The sequence below is a fragment of the Rhinolophus sinicus genome, chromosome 5, assembly GCF_057876585.1.
Source record: "Rhinolophus sinicus isolate RSI-liver-muscle chromosome 5, RSI-T2T, whole genome shotgun sequence".
NCBI lineage: Eukaryota > Metazoa > Chordata > Mammalia > Chiroptera > Rhinolophidae > Rhinolophus > Rhinolophus sinicus.
The window spans coordinates 11325726-11352723 of record NC_142505.1 but is presented as its reverse complement, the minus strand read 5'-3'; the positions used below and the strand labels follow the sequence as shown (position 1 = coordinate 11352723).

General features: G+C 46.3%; 1 protein-coding gene across 11 annotated transcripts in view; it reads left to right on the top strand.

Annotated features, from left to right (window-relative positions):
* Nucleotides 1-26998, top strand: part of TRAK1 (trafficking kinesin protein 1) — a 168326-nt gene that overhangs the window by 98461 nt on the left and 42867 nt on the right. The window contains exon 1 of one of the 11 annotated variants that reach the window (XM_019727551.3): nucleotides 5754-6102. The exons of 5 other annotated variants lie outside the window; for them this stretch is intronic. In XM_019727551.3, coding sequence (XP_019583110.3) covers nucleotides 6039-6102 — 64 coding nt within the window. In that variant the 5' untranslated portion in view covers nucleotides 5754-6038. Of the gene's footprint in view, nucleotides 1-5753; nucleotides 6103-13397; nucleotides 13719-26998 lie in introns of those variants that run through there. 5 more of the 11 variants (XM_074312571.2, XM_074312569.2, XM_074312570.2 and 2 more) reach the window with 5 other exon arrangements.

Sequence of the window (26998 nt, the reverse complement as noted above, 5' to 3'; positions counted from 1 at the left end):
CAGCCTGCCTTCTGCCACAACAGCTCCATGACTGGCAGTGGCAATGTTTTAAACAAGAAAAATCAGAAAGAGAACTCTGCAGAAGCCTCCTGTTAGCTAAGTTTCTGTAGCAAGTAGAGGGAAGGCCTGCTGGTAAGGCCTTGTGGTCCGAGAGCCCCACCAGCGCTGTCTGGTTAGGGCCCTTTTGGACCTTCCTCTCTGTCTTAGGCTCCTGGCTGTCTGTCCCCGGGTGCATGTGGAAGGCCAGCAGTACTATTTCCTGAAGGGAAGAAAGCTCTGGAGACTAGGAGTCTGTTCCAGACGGGGTTGGGGCGGCTGAGTGGTTCTGCTTCAAGCAAGAGGGAGAAGCACAGGGAACCATCCTGAGACCAACCCGTTTGTTCAGTGGACAGTGCTGTGGCCTCGGCGTAGCCTGCGCGGATCGCTGCGGGCCAGGGGAAGGTGGCATGTGGCGACATCTGTCACGTCTGAGATGCTTTGGGCCGAACTCATATAACTGCATCATTTGTATTTCAATCCTCAGTTGTGTCTACTCACCTTCCAACTGTATTTGATAACAATCCACTGAAAATTGTTATACATATACATAAAATTGTATGTATGTATATGAATATTCAATTCATAGGCTCACATAAGTAATAATTTGAAACAGAAATCTTATTAAATTCTGTTAAACACTCAAATTTGATTGTAAATGGATTTAATTAGATTCCCCTTAGCACTGCAGACCAAATCTATCAGATTCTCTGAAATGCTTGCAAACGAGAACACACAGCTTACCTTGCAGCACCTGGGTGGATCCCCCTCCTACCTGGGTGTAGTTTGTGACCACCCATCAGGCCTTTCTGTCCTCTTACCTGCTTCCTCCTTCTGTATTTGGTTGGCTTATTTGTCTCCACCCTATTTAGAGAAACGTTCACACAAGACTGTAGAAAAGATATAGTGTCACAGACAGAACAGTCATACGCACCCACCTTCCCCTACTTCTTAAAATGAATTAAAAATGTCTTCCTATTATAGTCTCCTTTCCTTTACATACCAGTTGCCTGGTTTACTTGGTTGCCCCTTTTGTTTTAATATTCATTGATATTTGTGGCCTTTACAGACTCAGCTTGTTCCTTTGAACTATTATGAACTGTATTTTCTTTCTGATGTTCAAATTGTCGCAATCTGGCCAGTGATCGTCCTTTTGAGGTGGCTTCTATGCCTCATCCCTTCTGCCCCAGACCATTTGGAGTGGCTTTGCTTTCTTGCAAGCTGGTGTTGTAGGTCCATCTTGATTTTTCCTGCCTTCACACATGGAGTCAGCAGCTCTCCATGGAGCCTGTTAAGGTTTATTTCAAATCTGGGCACCAGAATCATGCTGGTTGGTGATGGGGGCGCTGGTGTCCTTGTTGGGCCACTTTCTTGACAGAGCTGGAAATAACATTTCTTTTGACTATCACCAAATCACATTGATATTTTCTATTGAACTCTTACCTTCCTGACCATTTTTTATTTTTTTCTTAAAAACACCTTTTTGTTTTCTCTGTGAGATGCTCCCAGCTTGAGTTTTTTATCTCCTTTAATTGTATCCTTTCTTTTTTTTTTTTCCTTTCAAATTTTATTTGTAAATAACCCTTGGTTGTTTTCTCAATTATTGATAGAGTGGGAAAGACTTTGGAGAGGACCGTGCCTGGTTTCTATCCAGATTTTCTTGGTGTTTGCTGAGCAATCCTGGACGAGCCACTTAAACCTTCTGAGCCCCTTTCCTTATAGATGCAGGTTGGGCTGGCAGAGGGGAAGTAATCAGGTAGCTGGGGTCTGAGCAGTAAGTGAGACGTGAAGTGCTGAATGCCTGGTATGTAGCCAGCATTTCCTGAATGGTGTTGGGTGAGCATGAGCGTGAGTGGGAGGTGGCTGGCAGGGGGCAGTCAGGCTTTTCTGAAGCTGCTCCTGGGACCTGTCTGTATTCCTAGCTCTGTAGGATGGGGCAGTGATGGGGAGCCCAGGACCATGTGTGGGCGGGGAAGCTGCCTTTTCAGGGGCAATAAGCCTGGGCCAAGGGAGGGCAGTAACCTGGAGGAGGCAGTTGGAAGACAGTGTGAATCAGAAAGCAGGTAGGCCTGGATTTTCATCTCAGAACCATCTCTGCAGAGCTGATGTGTGACTCTATCCTTCTGAGCCTATAAAAAAGGAGTTTGGGTGTAGATGTTCACTTTGAAACTTCTCAAAGCCTATAAAATTCACCCATAAAGGATGCTGTTTGTGCTTATTTATACACTCTCTGTTTTCTTCCTTTCCCGTTTTCTTAAAAAGTAAATTGGATTGTGCCGTCTTTGGACTTGATGTAAGTTGGGTTTGGTAATGCATTACTGTGGAGAAATGTGGCCTCCCTCCCCACCCCCACCCACTGTCACTCCTGCTCAGTCCTGTGAACTTAGTGCCTTTGAATCAATTATGCTGGGAAAAGATCATAAATGACGTTTCTACCTCATTTCCCTAATTATAGCTTAGAAAAATTTACTCTCTTTTTAATAGCTCATACTGGCTTATTTCCTATTTTAAAGGATTAGAGTGATAGAGATGGTTCCAACTAACATTTATTGCAGATTCACTTTGTCCCACGGCTAAGTGCTCTGCCGTGCATTCATTAATTAAAGCCTTGCCCTGTCTACCCGGAGGGTTGTGCAATCACTCCATTTGTGTAGATAAGACTCAGGTGTCTAAGGAGGTCACAGAGATGGCGAATGAGGAGCCTGGACCAAACCTCGGGCCCTCTGACACCAAAAGCTCATGCTCTTAACTATGAAATTAAATTGCCTGCCATTACTGTGTCCATCCGTCCTTTCATCCATCCGTCCATCTATTATTTTTTGACTTTATGGTGATTTGGTATGAATAGATTATTCAAATAAATTCATAGCACAGTGAGGTAAATGTGCCACACTTTGTCTAAGGCATTTCTGACCTCACCCAACTTTCTATGACGCTTTGTGGGGTTTTCATTTTCTGTCCCTTTATTGCGATTTCAATTTGCAAATTCATATTAGACCCCCCCCACCCACCTGGCCCACCAGACATTCTGGATTGAACCTGTTCAACATGCTTGTTTTTGAGGCATCTGTTAACTATTGATTGGTTTATTTGTGAGGTCTACAATCCTCTTTAGAAATACCTTAAGGGACTTTAAATGAATAAAACCTGGACAGACCTTGGGACTCCAGGCTCTGCTCACCTGTCACGAGGTATGACATCTGAGAGGGCCGCTCCGTGGTCTGCAGTGGGGCTATTTACAGGTGCCATCATTGCCAAAGACAGAGACGGGATAAAGGACCAAAGGGAGAGATGACGTGTGTTCAGATAATGGGGGCAGTTATAGCAGGAATTAAAATCATTGTCTGCTGACTTTAAATAAGCAGATGTCCCTGAAAATTTTAAATGTGTATCTAAGTTACGGTCAGAGAGGGAGGCAATGGAGTCTAAACTCCACTTTGATTGACCAGGAACAATTTGGAGCTAGGCTTGGAATACCTTGGAGGAAGAAGAGAGACCAGAGGGGCACAGGTCCTCCAGGGTGTAGGGGACAGTCGACCATTCCCTTGCCTCCTACATTTTCTGAACTTTCCCAAAAGCCTGTTTACAACTTGAGCAAAGATTCATCACCAGCTGCTTTTAACTTTCCTTTTCTCTCTGAGACTTGACGAGGTTCCGCTACTGGATGGTACCAAAGGGGCAGGAATCCCGCATTCCACAAAGGGACAGGACCTGCTCTCAAAGTATAAGGCTGGGCCGGATGGGTTTAGTCAGCCACGTGGCAAGTGGGAAGGTCTGCTTGTAGCACTCTGCCCTAGTGTGCAGACACAGCTTGGGCAAGGGACCCAGGGCCCTAAAGTGAGGAGAGGGTACCCTGGAGCTGGGAGGGGAGGGGCTAGAATGCTGGCTTTGGGGACATTATAACACAGCATTAAGGGTTCCTCGGCTTCCAGTGAGTTAGGAAACTTGAGATAGCTTTATATATAGTATAGATTTTATATATACATACACACCGTATGTATATGGTATGTATGTGTGCGTGTGTATATGTGCATAGTTTTCCTCTTAATGTTCTACTAACACACACAGACATATAAATATATACACATCCTCTGTAATCTCTCCCTCACCACAGCATCCATCCATCCATTCTACTGAAGAGCCTTGCCATTCAAAGTAGGGACTGGGGACCAGCAGCATTGCAGTCCTGTGGGAGCTTGTTAGGAATGCAGAGTCTTGCCCGACCCCCACCCCCCTCTCCCCCCCACCCCCCACCAGGTGACCGGCTGCATCAGAATTTGCATATCAACAAGAGTGCCTCGTGCTTCACAGGGCAGCGGGCAGCCCTGCCTAGAGGGATGCCTTTTCCTGCTACAAGTTTATTAATTGGGGCATTACACGCCCCGGAAAGAATAAAGGGAACCCATCCCTGTTTGGTCACTGTGGAAGGAAAGAAGCATGCCCTCCCAGTAGTGGTAAAGGGACCTTTCATTGTTACTCATTTGAGAATTATGCAGTCTTGATAGAAAGGTAAGGGGAAAACTGAAGCAAGGCCCCACTGCTGCCCTTGACACCAACACAGTTACAGGACTCAGCCAACGGGCCAGTGGGGTTCTATGGCAGTTTTGTTCTAGGGCAGTGGTTTTCAACCCAGAGAGTTTTGCCCCCTGGGGACATTTGGCAGCATCTGGTTGATTGTCACATCGTCAGGGAGAGAGGGTGGTACTTCTGGCATCTAAGTGGGTAGAGCCAGTGCTCAACATCTGACAATGCCCAGGACGCCCCCACCGCAAAGAATGATGTGACCCTAGAGGTCGGTAGTGCCGAGCTTCAGAAATCCTGCTGTAGGGGATGGATTTCAACCCACAGGAAGTCTAAAACCTGCCTAATTATTCGGTAGCTCATATTTATGAGATACTTTTAACATGCCAGACACTTAGAGCTACTAACTGTTAACTCCATTTTTTCTTTAAAGGAAATAAAACGTTACAGATACATGTGTAAGGACCATTTCAAAGCCCTGTTCCCTCGGTCCTTCCCGGAGACAACCACCTTCCTACAGGTGGACCATTTCCTCCTGGTGTGTATTTTTGTACTTTGATTACACATGTGAGTGTCCATCAAACAGTATAGCTTATTGTATGGGCCCCTTTGTAATGGTGCTCTCCTCTATTTGCATGTTGCAGGCTGTTTTTCCAGAAGTTTGAGCAAAGGCATGAGCAGAGAGCAGGACCGTGTCTAAATGAAAACGGTTCCGTTTCCTAAGTAATTTACACTTGTTTTGGGTGGTTGTCAAAAAGCAAATTTTATTTTTGGGTCAAACATTTTAAGAAAAGATGTTTAATGTTTTAAATCAGGTTGAGGAAAGAACACCAGAAGTAATGGTTGCAGATTTTAAAACGTGGCAGTTTTCAAATGCGGACTCTGTAGTGGCCCAGAATCGAGCAAATAAACCTGTCCTGACATCTGTGGGAGGCGACGATGGTGGCCCCCCACCTGCCTGCACCCTTCTTCCTCCCTGAGTGGCACCTCTCAGACCCTGTTCTCAGCATCCTTGGAAGACATTGCCTCCGTCTCTGCATCATTTTTCAGAGCCGGCCAGTTTCTATGGCAACTGATAGATTGAAAGATGAGTGGCGAACAGGAGGTGAGGTTCGAGTGAGATCTCAGGGTGGTGGTGTGTGTCCCTGACGTCACCCTCCACAAGCTTGGATAGGACGATTCTGGCTACTCCCATCCAGGGCTGCTGGCCGCTTTATTTGCAGGGCTGCCAGGGTCTCTGATAGCTCTGCAAATTGCCTCCCTTTCTGCTCCTCCTACCCGTCTCCCCCCCGGATTTTTCCTCTCACTGCCCCTTTTCTGTTTTGGCTCCAGACTGTCATCCATAATGCTCAAATTAATTCTGGTGTGTTTTGAGATGCTCTCCTGCCCCGTGTTCTGGAAGGGCAGGGAGGCATGGCAGCGTTGTACTTGACGTGGATGGCGCTGTGAAGTCCGTTCTTCCCTCTGAAAGAATACTGACTATGCAGAAATTTATCGAAGCGGATTATTATGAACTAGACTGGTATTATGAAGAATGCTCAGACGGTAATTATGACCCCCTGCAAAACAGGGATGTGTAGGAGCATTGTCTCCCGGGAGGCGGGGGAGGGTATCCTGAAACCTTTCCAGGGAGATGGGCAGAAGGAGGGGGCACAGGAACCCACACCGCCCGCAGACATGCGTGGCTCTGACAATTTCCAGGGCATGGTGGAGGACGGCAGGTGGGCAGGGCTCGTTCCCGCGGGAGTCTCGTTTGCGGTCGTCCGGTCTTCACTCAGAAGGGGAGATGGTGTTGGTTTGCTGGGCTTGCAGCATTATACTTCTGTTGGATTGAATTCTCTCTGGGGTGAGGTGTGTGTGTGTGTGTGTGTGTGTGTGTGTGTGTGTGTGTGTGTGTGTGTGTGTGTTCGCTGTCCTCTGTGCTGTTCTTGGGGCTAGGGAGCAGTGTATTTAGGAGGTGGCTCTCAGGGCTGTCAGCAGGCCTGGAAGAATCCGCCCTTTTCTGAGCCCAGACCTGCAGCCCAGGGAGGTTGGAGAAAAATGCCAAAGGAGCTTCCCACCTAGCAGGCCATTCAAATGAATTTTGCTAGTGGGATCCCACAGAGATGGGTGGGGAGGTGTTGGGAGGGGCAGTGAAAAAAAAAGTCTCCTCCTGTCAGTCTCAGTTTGTGCAGGGAGGGTGTGGCACATTCCAGAGGAGACTGGGTGGAGTTTGTGCAACTGGACAGGCCTCAGGTTTCAGGCACAGGGGAACTAGCACTGATGTCCATTCTCAGAGAGGCCACAGGGGAGTGGCCTCAGGCTCCTGTGGTGTTGGCATCGAAACTGCATGTCACATTTAATCTGTTTTTCTTAATTTCTTCTTTAAAATGACCCTCGAATCACATGCCTTTACACATTCAACACACAAACAGGATACAATTGATATATACACTTTAGGGGTTTGTTCCCCAGTGATGATATGTTCCCAGCCCCACATGAGCCATTTATAATAGGTAGGATAACTGCTTTTTAATTGAATGGGGAGTTTCAGATGGCTTGAACCGTGACTACCTTTGACTAACCTGAATGATGTAACACTCTGGAAGCTGGCCTCATTAGTAAGCTGAAGAGCTACATAATTGTCTCTTATCTGCTGATTTCCGCCTTGACTGTGGACTACAGGAGAGGGGCCAAGAGGCTGGGAGTGGGGGGGTGGGTGGTATTTAAATGTGCTAAGAAACTTCCCCAGTTGAGCCCCCCCTCCAGCATTAGATGAAGACAGTGTCATGTTGAATCTGTGTCTTTAAATACCTTGAGTAATGACGATGGTGGGCAGCTCCCAGGGTCTTGAGGGGAAAAGATGACTGAATTCTTCTTTTCTTTTGAATATATTATTCTTAAAGCAAGTTCCCTTCCTGTTGCCCAGCTCCAAGAGGCAATAAGAGGGGTGCTCCTTTTCGGAAGCCATCGTTAACCTCTTGTGGTATCCTTGGTGACATGAGACTCGCTGAACTCTCCGTAACTTTTTAAAGTATGGGCCTCCGAGGACCACTGGACTAGGGGGCCCTGGTTACATTACAACACAGCACCTGTGCCTTGGCCTGTGGACGAGTTGGGTGTGGCCATGGCTCCCACGGACCCATTCTAGCAGCAGGGGAGGAAGGTTTCTTACTATCTTGACCCAGTTGCCACACTGTCCAGCTCTCTTTACCCCCTTGTCTGTGGAAAGAAAGCCAGTCACTCGTCGTGAGCAATCTGAAGGCGAGAGAAGGCCTGCTCTTATCTACAGGTCTGTCAGAAGGATTTTCTTACCCAGCAGTTTCTCAGTTGAGTCTTTTGGCCCTGAGGCAGCCAGGTCTCTCTGCTTCCGACCGAAAAAGAGAATGGAAGAAGAGGTGGCTCTTCTGTTCACGGGTAAATAAATGTTGATTGTAGTTATTGTCTGAATGTGTGTTGAGCAAAATACTTGGCATTTACTCTCCATCCCAAGTTGGATGAAGGGGAAAAGGCCATCGGGACAGAACTTACTGGGACAACTGGCATCCCATTTTAAAGATAGTTAGCAAAGCAGGCATGGAAAGGAAACAGAAGCCCAGAAATAATCTAGTTTGGGAAACCCATGAAAGGGGGGGATTTCAAGTGTATGCTAATTTTGGTACATATTTCTAACTAGTTGGGTTCTTTCCTGGAGGGTTAGTCTGGAAATGCAATTTGCCTCTATTTTGATGCATCTTTAAAATTGCAAGTCAGTCCTTCATCTCCCGGTCCTAACCTTCCCAGTGAGAAGACCCAGTAGGAGTAAAAGACACAGCATTGCTTTGTCTCTCTTATCATTTGGAATTTGAGTCTTAAATGAGGGAAACTTCTAGGGAACTTTCCATACTAATAACAAAAGATGAGTCAAATGTTTTGAAAAAGATGTAAAATCATCATCTATGTCAAGAGTTACTGACTCACTTAAATTGCAGGGTTGGCACTGAAAAAAGCAATACGTAGATCTGGGTGGGAATGTAGATTTCAGGACAATGAGGGACCGTCTTATAAAGTTAGAATTAAAAAATGGCTGCTGTTCTCTTGTTATCTTTGAGGTTTAGGGGAGCTTTAGTCACTGTTGGATGAGTGTAGCTTTCCCCCATACCAGGTTTGATTGTGGAGTTTTACACTCCATCCCTCCACCCCACCTGCCCAACATACAATAAGACCCCAGAGAGTATAGCAAGGGGCATGAAGGGCGGGCGCTTCGATTAGTAAGAAATTGGAGGGCTTGACTTCCCAGTACCTTAAAGTAATTGTTAGAGATTTAAAGTAGCCAGCCGTCAAACAGTGTAACAGAGGCCTTTGCAGAATTTGCAGTTTACTGTTTAGACTCTGGTGTTAAACAGGGTCATGGTTACCTGCATTGGACGCGTCCCATCCCTAACTGCAGAATCTCTAAAACCTGGCAGATCAGGAAAACCCCCCGTTTACTAACAAAGCGGGTTCTCAGACCCACTCCAGACCAGGAGAGGCTCTGAAAATCTGAATTTTGAGCACATGCTTTTGGTGATGCTTTATATCAGGTGTGTTTGGGAAACTGGGCGAGTGTCGGTGGAGACCAGCCCTAAGTACGGGGGCTGGAAACTCCTTCCTTTAGGTCTGTTACAGAATCTTACACTGTTTCTTGGCTACACTGGGCACTTAAAATAAATTTAAAAAAAAGAGTGCTTTCAGAGGATGAGGCCTCTTTCATTTTCAAAAAGGATTGGGTTCAGTTGTATGTTCATAAGTGAAAGAAATAGCACACTCTTGTAGTTATTCTAGAGAGAGGTAGGATAGCAGAGCCCTGGCCTGGAGTTTGCGCTTGAGGTCTGTTTTGCATTCTGTGTGGCTGTGTGGTTTGGGCCTCTCCTGGGACTTCGGTGAGCCTCTGTCAACCTAGATTCCCCATCTGGAAAATGGGGATAAGCACACTGACCAGAGCGGTTTGAAGAGGGTAAAGAGTGTCAGTAAAGTAAGGGCTCTTTGTACACAGTGAAGGGCTCAGCCAGTGCTTAATTTTATTTTCTCAGAAATACCGTGTTTCCCCCAAAATAAGACCTAGCCAGACAGTCAGCTCTAATGCATCTTTAGAAGCAAAAATTAATATAAGACCCAGTCTTATATTATATAGGACCCAATATTATATTATATTATATTATATTATATTATATTATATTATACCCAGTCTTACATTATATAAGACCGGAGCTTATATCATAGTAAAATGAGACCTGGTCTCATATTAATTTTTGCTCCAAAAGATGCACTAGAGCTGATTGTCTGGCTAGGTCTTATTTTCGGGGAAACACTGTAGTACTAATTATTAAGTTCTTTTTAAAAATAGGTTTGAAAAGGTGTATGGTCTATAGAACCCAGGTATAGTATTTTGACCACCTGTTTCTTGCTGCAGCTTCTTTTGTAGTCTTCCACCCTCATTTCCCCCTTTATACAGTATTAAAATACAGTATTAAAGATTCAAATGTCAGGGCAGGAAGTGGTCTACTAGTTTGTAGGGATTTTATAAATGAGGAGACTCAAGTAGATTGTCGAAGTTGTTCCTATGACTTCTTACTCCCTAGTGAAAATCCGTGACAGTACACAAGGGCCGTCACATGTGCTGTTACTGCCTTGACTGCAGTGACCTCTGAAATGCCACCCCAAACTGGGGGTGGCTGGCTTGTGAGTGAAGTTTTGTTAGAGGTGTTTTAAGCATAAATTGAAAAGCTGTTGCTAGGTTTTTGAGATGGTTTTCTAATTCTCCTGCCCTCTATGTCAAACAATGTAAACAGGCCCCCATTTTTTCATCTTGTGTGTATTGTGGGATATGCCTTTGGTGATAGGGGATAACTTTTCCCTTTCCAGACAGTGCTCTTCTGATGGCTGTTCAAGTGGTTTTTGTTTTATTTTGTTTTTAAAGGGGATTACATGTAAATGTATAATGTAACCGTACGTTTTTATCACTAGCTTTGTTTGGTAAAGTAGAGAGAATGTTTTCCCTCAGATGGTCGAAGTGGAGGTCTAGAAAGCTGACAGGAAGACAAAGTAAAGCTCGAGTTTTTAAAGCTTCGTGTTTCTCTTATTTATTTATTGTTAAAAATAGCAAAAGCGAGGTCTTTGGAGGAAATGACCCTCAATAACCAGCCGCTCTGCTCCGTATGAGCAGAGACGTCATACATGAGGGGGCAGCACATAGAGCATTGAGAGAGGAGCACCTCCAGATGGCACGGGGTAGAGCGGACAGAGGGACACTTGAGGCAGGGGTCAGGTGGGGTCAGGCGGGCACAGAGGCTGCAGGGAGATGCAGGCCTGGGAGGCCAAGGTGTACAGAGACATCTGAAAAGAAGGGCGTCCTTTAGGGCGCTCCTGTCCCGTGGACCTTTTTGTGATGAAATGTTCCATTCCGTGCGATGCAGTGGGGCAGCCACTAGCCATGTGTGGCTATGCAGTGCTTGAAATTTGACTAGTGTGGCTGAACTTTGGATTTTAGTTAAATTTAAATGTGAGTGGCCCCAGTGGCTTGCGGCCACGCTTTGCACAGGGGAGGGTAGAGCTCCAGGAAGATGATTTCATGGTGGTATGTCAAGTAGATCTGGAGAGGGACACTCATAGAGTGCTATCCCTCTGCCCTGCAGGAGACAAGTGACACCTTCCTCCTGTGGCCCTTCCCATCTGGTGTTCCCAGAGACAGGTCATGAACTCACTCCCTTCCTGCCTCCCTACTTTGGGCCGCAGGGGCTGGCCCTCGCCTCTGTGGTGGCACTCACACCTGTGACTTGACTCTCTGGGGCCAGCAGCTTCTCTAGGGCTGGGCTGGGCCACCCTCAGCGCCCGTGTTCCATGTCGGTTTCCCTGTCTCTCCTTGGCTCAGGGACTCCAGGGCTTTCTCACTGGTCTTTAGGGGTCGTGTTTTGCTTTGGCTTTTGGACGAAGTGCTCTGTCACAGAAGAGGCTCCTTGGCCGGTATCTGCCTTTACTTTGAAGTGAATGCAGATGTGGATGAGGTTTGAGAATCCCCTCACATCCCCTTCGAAGGAGGAGAGGAGAGGGGAGGGGAAGGAAGGGGGCGGGGAGTATCCTGAATGCTGCAACCCAGAGAAATGGGGTGACATGACGAGGCTAGGGTGGTCTTGTGTCAAAATGCCACATCTTAAATGTTTTTTAAAATTTTTATATATTTTTAAAAATGTTTTATTATATAATGTATACTAACTTGGACACCATTTGTTAAGGGGAACATAGATTTGAGATAAAAGATGAGTCCAGTCAACTTTGTTATGAGTAAAATCACTTGAAAGTATTTTCACATATATGAAAGCAGCTTTTGTTTTCATCTGTATACATGAAGGCCCAGCCCAGTGTCCTGCACGTCTCTGTCAGTCAGTCTGCTATGTGCTGAACGAATAATAAACCAGGTAGAAATCCTCCCTCCCCCCTTCCCAGGGTTTTACACTCACTGTCATTTGACTTGAATTAACAAGCCCAATGTGGTAACATTTACTCAGATTAAAGAAAGAGTTTCCCCCTAAATGTATATCTTTATTTCAAAACTTATGAAGATTTTTCAAGTATGATTATGAACTCCCTGCCACTGAATCTCTAAAAGCTCTTTTTTACAAAGAACACATCTTTAATGTCATAAAATGTAGCAACCATTTTCAGGCTCCAAAAAATTAAGTAGACATGCATACTTCCCTAGGTTTTAATTTTTTAATAAAATCCTTATTATACTTCGGTGGCCTTCTGTTTAGAGGCACTCGTCTCTGATCTTTGATTATTTTTATGGAGGTAGCAATTCAATCTAGCAGACCTTTAGCTTAGCAGTTTTTAGCTACCTAAGCAGGCGGCTCGGCTGAAAAGATTCAAAGGTCAATTAGACCTTCATCTCTGAACTTGTGCACAGAATTCTTTATGACGAAGGAGGTGAATCGACAGAGCAGTGAAATACGTCTCCTGGTGTGGCTTTTAGGAGCAGGGAGACCTGCCACCGTATAGCCGGGAGGTGGCTGAAGCACTGAAATTGCAGAATGTGCTGTGATTCTTTGAGACGCCAGTGCTCTGGGCCACCTTTCAGCAGGTTTGATGGAAGAACCTGCCATCTTCACTGTTACAGGCAAAATCAAACCATAGAGAGGAATTGGTATTGAGATACGCATTTAAACTGTGGGTTCTTTTTCCAGGCAACATTGCAAGATAGTAGGCAATAGATTTTTTCCCTCCCTTCTCCTAGCAGTGGAAGAGATCGTTATATACTTGGCTGTAACTACACAGATTGAGGGCGAGAGTGGAATTTATAAAATGCAGTTTGAAAAAGAGCAAATATGCAGTGGTGTTATTACCAAAGAAAGACTAGGATGAATTAAGCTTAACGCGGGTAATGGTTACTGCAATTTGTTTTTTCCCTTTTGCTAGAAATCAGAATAATCACTTCCTTCCCCGTGTGGCACTGAGTCAGGCTGTTGTCACAGTCAGATTTTTCTCAGCTTCTGAAGCAGCCCACGGGAAATCCTTCATCTGAGGGCATTGGGCAATCATTCACCAGGCACCTCCAAGACGAGAGCCCCACCTTTAGACTGGTGTGCCTGCTTAAGGCTTGGTTGGTATTGCCCTGTGCAGTTGCTATGAAACTTCCAGGACGGTACCATTCCTCCTTGCCTCTGGGGTAGGGCAGGGGTGGGGAGAAGAAGCTGGAGGCAGAGAGCTTGCCTGAGGTCCTGCACCTGCCTGCCCGCCTCCCCTCTGAATCCATAGCACCTGGCAGGGTCACCCCACAGCTGGGCGGGGCATTCCCCTTCTGACAGGTGCTTTGCCTGCCCCACCCCTCCTCCCAGCTCAGGAGAGCCACCCCTTCCGGTCGTCCTGGACAGTGCAGGGCCAATGGCCCTGGGTACACCCTCCACTCCAGCTGAGCCAGGGTATGACCTCCACCCCTGCCAGGGCCTAGTGTGGCCCCGGGGGCTCGAGCCCCAATGGCTCCTCCAGGCAGGCAGCCAGGAGCTCCCTCAAGGACAGCCCTTTAGGGCAATGTTTTGGCTTTGGGGTGACTTTAGCAATGTCCCTGAGAGACGAGGGAAGGGAAGAAGAATGTTTTGAGTATGACGGCCAAGATGAAAAGCGGAAGCCCACCAGTGAGCAGCGTGAAACTCTGGACCTCGTGGAAGAGGGTAATTCTGTCCTTTGCTCAAATCTGATCCTTTCCCTGTTAGTGTCTAGATAGGCCTGGCAGTTCCACTGCTCTCACAGTACTCTTTTCTTACTGAGGTGTAACGTCAGACACACAGATCTTACGTGACAGTCATGAAGGGGAAGTCTCCTCATGCCCGTCTAGTTTACGCCTCCCTCCTGGGAGACCATGGTCCTGACTTGGGTCACCTGAGCTTTGTTTTGCCCGTTCTTCATCTGTGTGAATGGAATCGAACCGTGTGTATTGTCTTGTCAGGCTTCTGTGGCTTAACTAAGGTCTTTGAAATTCATACGTGTTGTTGCAAATATCAGTCGTTGTCTTTTTTTTTTTTTCCTTTGTGTCATTCTAGCACTCCGACTTAAGAATTTTCATTGTTTTCTTGTGACTGAACAGGTTTTGGTAAATTAATGGACAAGAGACTGAGTCATTATATATAAAACATGGCATTGTTTATTTTAAAACATTAGTAATCAGTGATTTGAAGTAGGGATTTTTTTTTTTTTTAACTTAGAAATATTTCAAACAGAAAAGTACAAGGGCTGACATTGGAATCACCTGGGAGCCCACCACTGTGCTGCATTGGGGTGCTGCTTTTGGAGAAGAGGGCTGGTGTTAAATAAAGATCTGCCCAAATGCTGGGTGTGAATTTCCTAGTTGAGCCTCTGGGGCTTTCACCCACAGCCCAGAGAAAGGGATTTTGAGGAGAGTGAAACTGGATATTTAAACAGTGACTGAAGGGATGGTCTCTAGGTCTTGAGTAAAAGCAATCGGGATACCTTTTCAAAATTCTGCTCCGTGGTGGCCTATGTTCATGTCTCAGCATAACTTTTAAAATTATTTATAATTGGCCATATACAAAACGTTTATGTCCTGAAAATATTAACGCTTCACCTACAGGACAGTTCAATGCATTTAATTGGAGAAGAGGGTGGGGAACAGCCAGAAGAGAGAGCAAAGGGGTTCAATGCTGAGGTCTGGTCCCCAGCCTGGCCTTTTCATGGAAGAGACTGTGGACGTGCAAGGAGAAAGGGGTGACAGGCTGATGAGGACTATGCATTTATTGGGTTCCCAGAAATGCTCGAGAGAAGGCCGTGCATCTGCTGTTGTAGAACTAGGGCCAGCGCAGATGTCACTGCATCCGCTTGTGTTCCGTGACGCTGTGCTACCCACCGTGCAGCCTGTGTATCTGCCTGACCTGAGAGCTTGTCAGACATGCAGACTCTCAGGCCCCACCCCGGACCCACTGAGTCAGAATCTACATTTTTAACAAGATCCTAAGAGGATTCTTGTGCACATGAAAGTATGAGATGAGCTGCTGCCTTAAAGGATAGCAAAAGGGTTTTAAAACCCAATCACGGACCCTTTGCTTCTAAATTCAAGGCTATGCCAGGTTCTGGCACAGTGTCATGTATAGCCTAGTCAAGAGAAGAAAAATAATTGTATTGCCCATATTTCCTATAGATATATTTTTGTATGTCTATATATGTTTCACTTTTTAAAAAACATAACGATAGCCAATGTTTATTGTGCACTTACTATGTGTCAGGCACCATTCTAAGCACTACTTTATGTGGATTTGTGCATTTACTCCTTCAGAAAACCACATGAGGTTAAGTACTGTTATAATTTTCATTTCGTAGGTTTAGAGGAAACTTAAGTTAAAAACTCATCTGAAGTCACAGCTAGGTAGTGGTTTCAACCTGGGTAGAATGGCTCAAGGGCTCTCTGCTCTTAAACACTTTGCTGTAAGTTCTCGACGTGGGGTCCCCATCCCGGTGCTCCGCACCCCCAGGAACGTGTTAGGAAAGCAGTCTTGAGCCCCTTCCCGCACCTGCAGTCACACACTCTGGGGCGGGGCCCACTGGCTGATACCAGACCCGTGCGCACTGTCCTGTGTTGGCCCACATGGCTTAGACGCCAGGGTCTCTGTGATCACATTGGACGGGGGGGCCAGCTCTGTATTTGCCGTCTTGTGACAGACTTACATTCTCTTCCTTCCCTCTTGTTTGTTCCCATCCCATTTTGCTCCTTTCTCCAATATTGTTTGCTGTCCCACAGGTGAAGTGTTAACAATATTTTCAGGACAGTAACCTCAAAAGAAAGGCACTTTATTGCCAACGTGCTTCATTTTCTTTGTAAAGTAAAATGCACAAGATTTGCTCCTGGCCTGAAGGAAGGAAATCTTTGGCGTAGATCAGGAAGACAGAGGTTTGGTTTGGTTTCTGTGGCCAGTTTTGCTAGAAACCTGTATCCAGAGCAACCTGTTTTTCTCCAACACTATTACCCCACACTTGTCTTAACTTAATGAGAAACAAGTCCCACGCGGGAGAGAAATGCTCTGCGAATAGTGAAAATGTGCGCAGGATGTGGGCATAATTGTGTGCCCTGGATTCTAAGGTGGTTTTCTACGCTAACTGGCTTCAAAGAGGTGCTTTTGGCTGAAAGCCAAAGGACAAAGTTAGTATTTGATAGCTGTGGATACGGGAGACACCTGTTCTCTTCCGGTCACCTTGTGGGGGTGATAGGCACTTATGAATGTCACCCATTTAATCTTCAAAACAGCCTTTGAGGTCAGCACATTCCCATTTGCAGTCACAGCAGCCGAGGCTCAGACAGGCTGTCGCTGTCCTGACCCCCACAGCTGTAGGCACGGATCAGGACCCTCACCCTGCCTTGGGGGTCTGCCTTCCACAACACCCAGGCTGTAAGCTAATCGAGTCCCTTTCCTCGACTTATCTCATTGAATCTTAAAGGAGAGAAAATACCCGGCTTCGGGTATTTCAGGTAAATACCTGGCTTACAGGCGCAGAAACGGAATTGACTTCAAGCAATGCCGAGTGGCATTAGTGGAGAGGGCTGTGCTTGTTTTCCCCTGGCCCCTGTGCCCCGGGGGAGGTCAGGGCCTGGGGCAATCGCAGGGCTGCTGGGCGTGAAGTTGTAGCTCACGTCTCTCGTGTCCAAGCAGCACCACTGGCACCAGGAAAACACTGGTAAAGAGAGTGAAGTTTTGTTGTCAGGTCCTTGTGGTTTGTTGCGTGGCAGAGTACCATGCTTTCTTAAGGAAATGCCTAAGAAAAGCCTGACTTGGTCATTTTTTCTCACCTGGATGCTTCTGAGGCTATTACCCAATGGCTAGATCAGTCATTCAACTCCTGGCAGGATTCAACAAGAGCACCTGGGATGGTCTGGGGTTTCCTGAGTGCTCTGATCTGCAGGTGTAGGTGTTCTGAGCGGATGGGCTGCTGGAGAGACGGCATCCGGTCCTTAGCGGTGTCTACAAACAGGCAGCAGCAGTGGCTGCACAAAGGGTAGTTTTCAGGTGTTGAGCACTAGCCAGGACTTAGCATCAGGAGAAGCAGAGGTGAAAGAAACACCACTTGGCAGTGGCAACCCAGAGCCTGATGGGGCCAGCCCCGGGCCAGCCCCACGAGTCTCTGTCCGCAGCTGCACCCTGCTGGGCCGTCCGAGGTCCCCACTTGGTTCCAACGCCAAGCATAGGAAGCAGCACACATAGAACACATTCGTCCAGTTTAAAGGGAAGCCCTGGGCTGCGTCCCAGAGGCGGTTGTGATGCCACCAGCCACTGTGGAGTGGGACCTTCCCCCCCAGAGAAGGAGCCATCGGGCTGGGCTCTGGGGTTTGTGTTGACAGTGTGGCCAGTGGCACGTGCAGGTGCCTGTAGGACTCTCTCCTTCCTATAGGGTTGTGGACGAGGAAGGAGGTAACCCCGCTTATGGGTACTGCCCTCAGCACTGTTCCAAAGGTCTCTGCTAATGGTGTTTATTACCTGGGTCCAGCCTGGTGTTTCGTTGTTAGTATCCATGGCTACCCATGCAAGCCTCCAGTGACGTCAGGTGCTCAGGGTGGTTCCCCTACTGGGAAGCTGGTACTAGCGTCACCCCAGGGCTGGCCATGGGCAGAGCTCACCCGTGGTTTGTGTATTTTGGGTCTCCTTGGTGCTCTGCCCACTTCTGGCACCCGTCCCCTGACGCCCTGCCATTCTCAGCCTTCTTATCTCTGAACGCCCCAACAGCACGTCTCACCTGGCCCTTCCTGCTTGCTCCTCTGAATTATGCTAATTTATGCTTGTGTCTTACCTTCTTAACTAGGCCAGGATTCATTTATTAACTGAGGGTAGGATTCATTTATTTACTCGGCAGTTAAAAGCGTTAACTTGGGGGGTAAAACAGATTAGGCCCTTCCATGAAAGTTCTGTGACCTTGGGCACTTAATTCGTGTCTAAAATGTGGACACTGGTAATACTTTCCTCATAGGATGAATGTAAACACTAAAGGAGATGACAGACATCCAGCACTTAGCAGAGTGCCAGGCACAGAATGACCGGTCAAAAATGAGGCATTTGGTTATCACCCACAAGACCCTCATTAAATACCCTGGCGATGAATGGCCACCATTCATCACTACTGAATGTTCCAGTCTAGGGTAGGGTGGATGATTATGGCTTCCAGCAGACCAGGTTCAAGTCCATGCTGATGTCCCACCTGACCTTGGACAAGCCACTTGACCTTCAAATGGGGAGCATATTTGTGTCATGGGGTTGTTCTGGGTTACAAGTGAAATACTATTTCTAGAATGCCCAGGGTAGCAGTCGGCATATTGTAGATACTCAGTAGTCATTTCATTTCTTCTTCCCTGCCTCTTTAATAACTTGCTTTGGTGCCCTGCTCAGCCTACCTTGGCAAGCGAAAGTGAGCCAGTAAAATAGTCACACTAACATTTGAATTAATGATACAGAGGTGCAATAAAATGTGGCCAGAGCGGTATTATCAGGCCTCTGGCCTTGGCATGTGACATCTCTCTCCCATCTCCCAGGGCACAGGCCCAGACTGCTCTTCGTAGCAGGCTGGCCTCTGCCACCATGCCATCCCAGAGGCTGCCGTGATAAACCAGCATCTTTCACCAGAGAGGGCTGGACGCTGCAGTCTGCCCTCTTGCTTCCGGTTTAAGACCACAGCTGCTTATGAGTGGATGCCTTTCTTGTTAACGCAGCTTCTTTCTTAGCAACTTCAAACTTCATCATTTCTTTGTATCACATTGGACTTGAGCTCACCCCTTTCCAGATGGCTTCTTTTTTTCTCAGGATTCTCCAGGACACTTGCTTATCTTGGGGTGATAAGATACACACAAGGGCTTTTATGTGTTTACCCCTCTCTGGGATGTTGGTTAGAATGAGCCTTTCCTTGCAAAGGCTGGTCCGGAAGTACAACAAAAATCTTCTATTTTTTGAGCATCAACTATGTGCTGGGCCCAAAAGAAGACTCAGCTGCCCTCATGTGGCTTAATCCACCCAGGTGGAAAGGGACATGGGACATTCATAAAAATTAGGTTCGTGGTGGCTGTTGCCATTTTTGGTGGGCCCTCACCCTGGTCCTGTACCCACTTCAAAGCTGCGTCAAAATAGTTACGTTTTGTTTGTTTTTTAAACCAAATAATGTGTGTCTTATGGGTCTTAGTAGTGAATACGCTTGGGCTACTGATACATGCTATGACATGGCTGAACCTTAAAAACCTCATGCTCCGATGCCAGACACAGAAGACCATATATTGTATAGTTCCACTCCTATAAAGTATCCAGTATAGGCAAATTAGAGAGAGTCTAATTTGTTTTGTAGATATTGAAGGGCAACAGCTAAGTGAGGGACTTGGCTGAACCTCCAAAAGTGGCCCTAACTTGGGAGAAGGGTAGGGGAGTGTCATGCTTGGGAAGAGAATTCAAAGTCAAACTCTTCTTAAAAACGGGAGAGAGTTGGCCCTTGGTGTGATGGTTGTATCATGAAATTGTTCTGCCATCTGAGCAAATTTTAATGACAGTTATCTAATTAAAAATAATCTGGTCATGTGGGGCAGGCTAGTATCGGTATGTGCGTGTTATAAGTGCTGCTGCTTATATGGGTGCTTTGCTCTTCCTAAACTAGTTTGCTGTCTGAGAACTCCATTGTGCTCTGCATTAGGCTCTGTCTGGGTGAGATCATAAAAGAATGCTTTTACATTATCACGCAATGGGGACGTGGTTGGAATATGGTGTATGTCGTTCAGGGGTGCTTGTTTATTCGTTATTTGGTAACTTAAAATATTGAGGCGTAATTTATGTACCATCAAATTCACCCATTTTAAGTGGACAATTTAATGATCTTTAGTAAATTCACTGAGTTGTGCAAGCATCATCATAATTTTGTTTTAGAACATTTGTAACCCCCACCCCTCATGAGACCCCTCATACCTGTTTACAGTCAATTCCATTCCCAGTCCCAATCCCAGGCAACCACGGGATGTCTAATTTGACTACACTGGATACTTTATATGAGTGGAATCAAACAATATATGGTCTTTTGTGTCTGGCTTCTGAGCATAAGGTTTTTGAGGTTCAGCCATGTAGCATGTATGGATCAATACTTCATTCCTTTTATGGCTGAGTAACAGTGTGGACACATGTTTTTATTTCTCTTGGGTAGACACCTCAGAGACTCTTAAATCTTTGTGACCTTTGGTGAGTCATCCAGCTTCTCAGAGCCTGAGTTTCCCTGCCATCAGGTGTGGCGGTGCATGTGTCTAACCCACCAGCATTGTGTCTAGCCGAGATAAGTGGGGCTTGCTGCTGTGCAGTGGGGTCAAAACCCCCACTGAAGATGTCCCCCTCCAAAGTGCTTTGCCAAGTCAGCCCAGTGTAGATAGATGACTGCCTGATGTCTTCCAAGGGAAGGCAGACTGTGAAAGGCAGAGTTTTTACAGTTGGAGACAGAAGACCTGAGAGACTTGGCTAAGGTGTCAGCTAGTGCAGGTGCTGTCTTCCTGCTGGGCCGTGGGGAGGAGCAGGAACTCCCCAGATGGAGAAGTGGGAGAAAGTGCCTACAGAAGGAAATAGCAGACGCACACACAGTGCCAGGCCTGACATCTGAGAGTGACAGCACTAGGTGTGGACGAGCTGTGGTGGAAAATGGGCACGGCTGGCAGGTGAGGAGGCGAGAAGGGTAGGCTGGGGTCAGGTGAGGACGGTTCCTCTGTCTTATGTGTTGAGGCTGCCGCTTGTAGCAGTGGCAGAGCTGGTGAGGGTTTTTAAGAAAAGCATTGACATATGAAAGTCAAAAGCATGGATACAAAGCTTGAAAGGATGTCTATTTTGTAATGCCTGGGAACTTGACATCAGTGCTGACTCATTTAGAATTTTATGGGACGCTTTTCAGCTGTGGCTCTTAGGGTCTGAACCTCCCTGCCCCCGTGAACAGGGCAGGCAGTATTTATTAGGTCTATTTCCTGCAGGATCAAGGGCCAAATGTAGGGAAGCTTTTTCAGCTAACAACTGCTGCTACTGGTCAAGGTGAGAGAGGGATAATCCACTGATTTTGTGGAGCATTCTTTTCTCTGACACATAAGTACCAGCTCCTGTCTCTACTGGAATTTCTAGGGGGTAGGTGTTTATTTTGAAAGTGTATTCAATATGCCTATAGTTTTTGTAATAAAAATTACAGAAAATAAATTTTACCTTTAAAAAACTGATATAAGGTACAGAAGGTAGGAGAAGTTATTGGGGACGGGAGAGAGTGGAGGTCGGGTTCTAAAAAAAGTTGAAAGCTATGTCCTAATTAATTAAAGAAATGACCTATAAGTAACGCAGAGCCAAAACAACCCAAAATGCAAGTATATTGGGCAGTCATGAATATCTTCTCACCATTCATGTTTTGGCTACTTGGTCTTTGAGTTATATGGAAACAATGTCCTCCTGAGGGTTTGGGATATTTATAAATATAAATATACATACACATTTGCATATGCTTTTGTATACATACATTTATGTATACACACACTCACAAAATGTATGTAGGTATATATATACACACACATTTGTGGGTAAAATATTCATCCATTCATTTATTTCCTCCAAAGATACGCAAACCTGACTCGGGAGAAATGTTACCAAAATTAGGTTAAGAAGTGGTGAGAGCTAATTGTTCTAACAACTTTTCACCAAAATACAGTACGTGACTGAGACGTGAGGTCTGCTGATGGTAGTTTCTCGGAGAAGACTGATGAGACCTGTCGAACGAACTCAAAAACAGTCAGGAGGCTTAGGCTAAAAATGAATGATAATGATTTATTCAAGGATCCTAGGGTCTGCACACCAGAAACACAACTAGGCAGTACCCAGCGTGGTCCGAAGAAGGGAAACAAAAAGTAAGAGTTCTGACAATAAACAGTACGTTCTTGAGAAGAATCAGTCCGGCCTTCTTAGCTTCTGGATTGGTCCAAGATGGCCATCCTTTAGGGGACCTGTGGGCTGGGTACTGGATACCTGAATATTCTTTCTTTAGTCCTGCAGAGAGTAATCAGAGGGTTATCTGGAGGTTTGATATATATAGAAGGTTTGACACAGGACTGGAAAGTTCCAAAGTCTAAGTTCCCGGGCTGGTTAAAACAAGAAGAAGAGCATGTTCTCAAACTTCGACTTACTTGATTTTAGTAATTTAGCAGCTTGAATGTGGTGACTGTATTTCTTCACTCTGTTCCTCAGGCCAAAATGTCAAGGGGCCTTATCAAGCCTGTTAATGTGATGAGAGGATGCAGGTTCTTAGGGAGAGCTGTGCTGGCACCTCCTTGCCTCCACCCATCCAGTCAGGCCTCATGGGTTCTGCCTCTGACTTTCCCGCTCCAGCTGCTACCTGAACTCTGCAGCAGCTGCTGCCTGAGGGCTCATTCCCATGCCCCTGTCTCATCTGACCCCCTCACACCTCATCTCCCATTGTTTTCCTTCCTGTGAGGATTTCTCTCAGACCTCAATTCCAGTCACCCCTGAGCTTCCCACTGGCCGAACTCTTTTCTGTTCTGGGCCTGCACACCATAGATAGTTCAGATTTTGTGGCTGGCATTTCGTGTCTATGAACAGGAGCTGGAAAACGGATGCCAGCATTTATACCCAAAATTGTTTGGGGGCGTGGTGTAATTCGAATAAAAGTTGCATTACTGATTTTCAGATGAAGGGCCCCCCTACCCCCACCCCAGGAGCTGGGACGGCCAATCACAGTTCTCCCTTTCTCTGGTCAGCCAGCCCAGGACCACTCGTGATTCCACCTGCCATCCCAAGAGTAAGCACTTGATTCTCTTCTCATCTCAGAGTGGATTCTTCTGAACCAAGATTTAGCACCTTCAGCCTGGACAGGGCGTTCCTTCCAGGTGGGCCTCCTGCTGCTGTGGTGTGGATAGCCCTCTGCCTGGCATGTTACTCCACGGTGACCTCAGTGGCTGTCCCCTGCTGGTGATTGCGGCGGGGCAGCCCATCTTGTTTCTGACCTTCGGTGTCACGTGTCTGTCTCGCAGAGGGACACTAGGCCCAGGAAATGACGTGCTCTTGCCAGAAGCCCAGATCCTATAGTTTTTTATTCACTTCCCACCCTGTCTTACCTCTTAACTATCTCAAGAAAAGAGAGCCCTTCTCTCCGATCCCCAGTGCCACCCAGGAGAACATTGGAGTCTTTCAACAGCCTTGAGGTTGGTCACCCATCCCCCTAATTCACTGTAGCCAGGATGTTTTCTGAAATACAACTCTCATATGGATGCTCCCCTTTGAAAAGTCCTCCAGTGACTTCCCACTGCCCCATGATAAAAGTCCAAACTCCTTAAAGGGGGCCGGCCAGGCCTCCTAGAGCCTGGGCCAGGTGTGCCTGACAGGCACGTGGGCTACCTGTTTTCTCTGCGCCCCAGGAGGGTGGGTCTCCTGTCTTGTTCAGCAGACAGCCTGGTGCGTGGTGACAAATGGTGTTTGGTGTTAGTTGGATACTGTTAGGCGTGTGCTCCGTGTACTGCATATCTGCTTTGCTACTGTAGGCGTGTTGTACTTCTAGGAGTTGGCCCCTAGTTTTCTCATGTTAAGTTATTATAGAGGTTTATGTCTGTTCTTCTACTCTTAGGGGAGGGGCACCTTTTTGGATGGAAGTGGATTTATTTGGCAGAGCGCCCGTGGTCAGAAATGCAACCTCTGTTTGAGTACTATTCCCATGGAGACAGAAGCTTGACCACGGTTTACTGTAGATTATCTAGAATGTTGGTGCTTAGAATTTGTAGCCTGTACTCATCCTACTGTTTAAAGGTGTCATTTGTTATTTTACCACCTTCACTGGTATCACCCCTGCCCCCTCACTTCTTGGAAGAGAAAACCCAAGACACAATTACGGGGCTTGCCCAGGGCCTCCTGACCTATGGTTTTCTCCTATGAAAACCCAAGCCTCTGAGCCCCAGGATCAGGGGTCTTTCTTTCCCCCACACCACAGGTCCTTCTTGCTGAGTTTATGCGTCCTGAACACTGGTGATTCGTGCTGACCTCAGCCTTGCCTGTATGTCCTATGTCACTCCCAAGTTTAGCACAGGAGCCAGACTGGCCCGGTTCAGTCCCTGCCCTGCAGCTTCGTTCCCTGTGACCTTGGTTCCGTCCTTAACTTCTCAGAGCCTCAGTTTTCTCGCCTGTGGAATCATCCTCATAACAGCGGATACTCTGCAGGGTCATTACAAGGGTTAACTGAGAAGCACCTTAAATCCGCAGGCAGACACAGCAGGGACTCTGTAGATGTTAACTGCTTCCTCCCCCTGGGAGTGACTTCTTATTCTGAAATTTGCCACTCAAGAGCTTTGGGACATCAGAGGAGCTATTTGCCCTCTCTGGGCCTCACTTTCCCATTTATAAAATGGGGTTAATATAAGCACCCTACCCTGTAGTGTTGGCCTTGAGGATGACATGAGATAATCCATGTAGACGGCTGTGAACAAGGTCTGGCCAAAATCGGTGGACTCAGTCAAGGTTTGCTGCTGCTGTTACTGAAACGTAACCTCAGTGAGGACCCCAGGACCTTATACTGTAGATTATATATTTTCTAGAAAAATATTTTAAGTGATTTTTTTCCCCATTAGTGCATGGTCACTCCAAAAAAAAATTTTTTTAAAGGAATTAAAATGTGTAATTCCACCCAAATGTCGGTATTTGTATGGCTAGCCTAATTTGAGGGATTATATGTCTTTCTAAAAACATACCTAGAATAATAATGCACATACTTCTATAGCTCGGAATCAACAGTAGTTTTTCATTTATGCCTCTGACTTCCGGGGTCGTACGTCACTCTGCATGTGAAAGGGCGCACTTAGCCTCCTCTCACTGTGTGTGGTAACAGGATGTGCCTGACTGGTCAATGCTGGAAAACCCACTGGCCCGAGTGTACATTTTTGGGGGGTTCAATTGTTAAAATATAGTCAGGCTTTTTATAATTAGCTTTTTCAAAGGAATCCTTGTGGTGGTAGCTACACGAACCTACATAGATGATAAAATTGCATAGGGCTTTATATTCACATGTGCGTGCACACACTCGCACATACAAATGAGTACAAGTAAAACAGAGTAAGATTCATGGGCGATATCAATGCCAGTACCCTGGTTGTGATAAAATTTTACAAAGTGTCACCACTGAGGGGAACTGGGTAAAGGGTATAAGGGACCCCTGTATCATTTCTTACATCAAACAATTAGCTTTTTAAAAATTAAATTTAGTGGGGTGACATTGGTTTCAAGTGTACAGTTCTATAATACATCATCTAGTATATATGGCATTGTGTGCTCACCACCCAAAGTCAATTCTCCTTCCGTCACCATATAGTTGACCCCCTTTACCCTCTTCTACCACCTCCCTGCCCCCCTAAAAACATTAGCTTTAAAAAATGTATGTGTAATTTCTGATTAATACAATTCCAAATGAAAAAAAGTGGCTCCGAATCTTGTCCTCTTATGCGAGGGTGACAAAGCGTCAGGAGTTCAAATGTAACCCGGTTTCCTTTTTCTCTCAGGGCAGCAGAGGAGTTGGTCTTTTGAGAGCACGGTGGGTATTAGCAGGGCCTCAGTTACAATACAGGTTTCAGCACAGAGGTCCTTTGTATCTGCTGTGGTCTGTTTCTGGTTGATGAAAGGGGTATGCTGGTGCTTTCCTACAGGCGAGCTGGCTGGAGGACTCCAGTGCCTTTATCTGCTCTGTTTTGCAGAACATGGCAGCTGTACAGCATGCAAACTAACTCCTGTCCACGACGTAGGAATCCTCACTTAAGGATTTCTTGTGACCTCGAGCTGGTGAACTATTTAAAGCAATTTGAGTTGGACTCCGTCTCCATCAAATTGAATTCTGGTTTAAACCAACCCTTATAAATCTCCCTTGCCTTTCCCTGACCTGGCAGCTCCGTGGGAGGTGAGGGGAAGGAAAAGTGCTTCAGGCCCTGCATTTCCCTCCATCAGGCAGATGGGCTCCTGCCGTAAAGTGCTGGGTGGGGAGAGCCCTGGGAGAATAGCCCCCTGTCTTGGCTCCAGGGCTCTGTGTCGGTTGGGTTTCAGATTTGGAACCAGATTTCAGGTCACCTTCTTAAGCTAGAAAATCATTCCAACAGATCAGATTTCTCTGAGCTCCTTCACTAGGATGATCTCTACTTGCGTTTAATAAAATATTTAGAGACGTATTGCATTCCACTTGCAGCTAGCCATTAGTAATGCTACTGAATTTGGCTTAGGAATACACTTCAGTTCCCAGATGCCTTGCACGGGCTGTAACTGAATGTGGGTCATTGCCAAAGCCGAACTCCGTCTTTGACTCTTAAAGAAATATTCTCTAGAGTCATAGTTAAGAAGAGATACTAAGAAGTTATTATTTAGCCCCAAGGTGTTAGGTTTCAAAAATGTTTATACTTTTGCCCTACATCCATTTGCATTCACTCCTTCCTCCAAAGAATAAGACCCGTGCTACCTTCTTGGTGTTCGTTGAATTGCAAATCAATTCCTTGCCATTGATTTAAAATAAAACAACCCTGAGATTTTTCAGCAGACTCAAGTCTTCCTGCATTACACACGCTTTTTCTCCAGTGGAAGGAAGAACAAAGACACACAGTCTGAAAATGGCAGGCGTGCAGCCTCTCATGAGCACAGGAAATTATATATGTAATGAAATATCGTTCATGTGTGTATGTGTATAGCAGTAATAGTAAGTAGCCTTGTTGGTGTGGATCAAGCAAAAACAATCTACCACCCTAGTTTTCGTGGAAACTGGTTGCACAGTCTTAGCATTTAGGCCATTTGGGGGAGTGGGCGGGGTGCTGTGCCATTATGAAATTATTGGCTAAGACTGTTGCTTAATAATTATTCTAATAGCGGCTTTCTGCAGGATCCCACCCTGTCCACATGGTTGGGTCTCTGGTGAGATCCTGTAGGTCTCTCCAATAATTGGTATC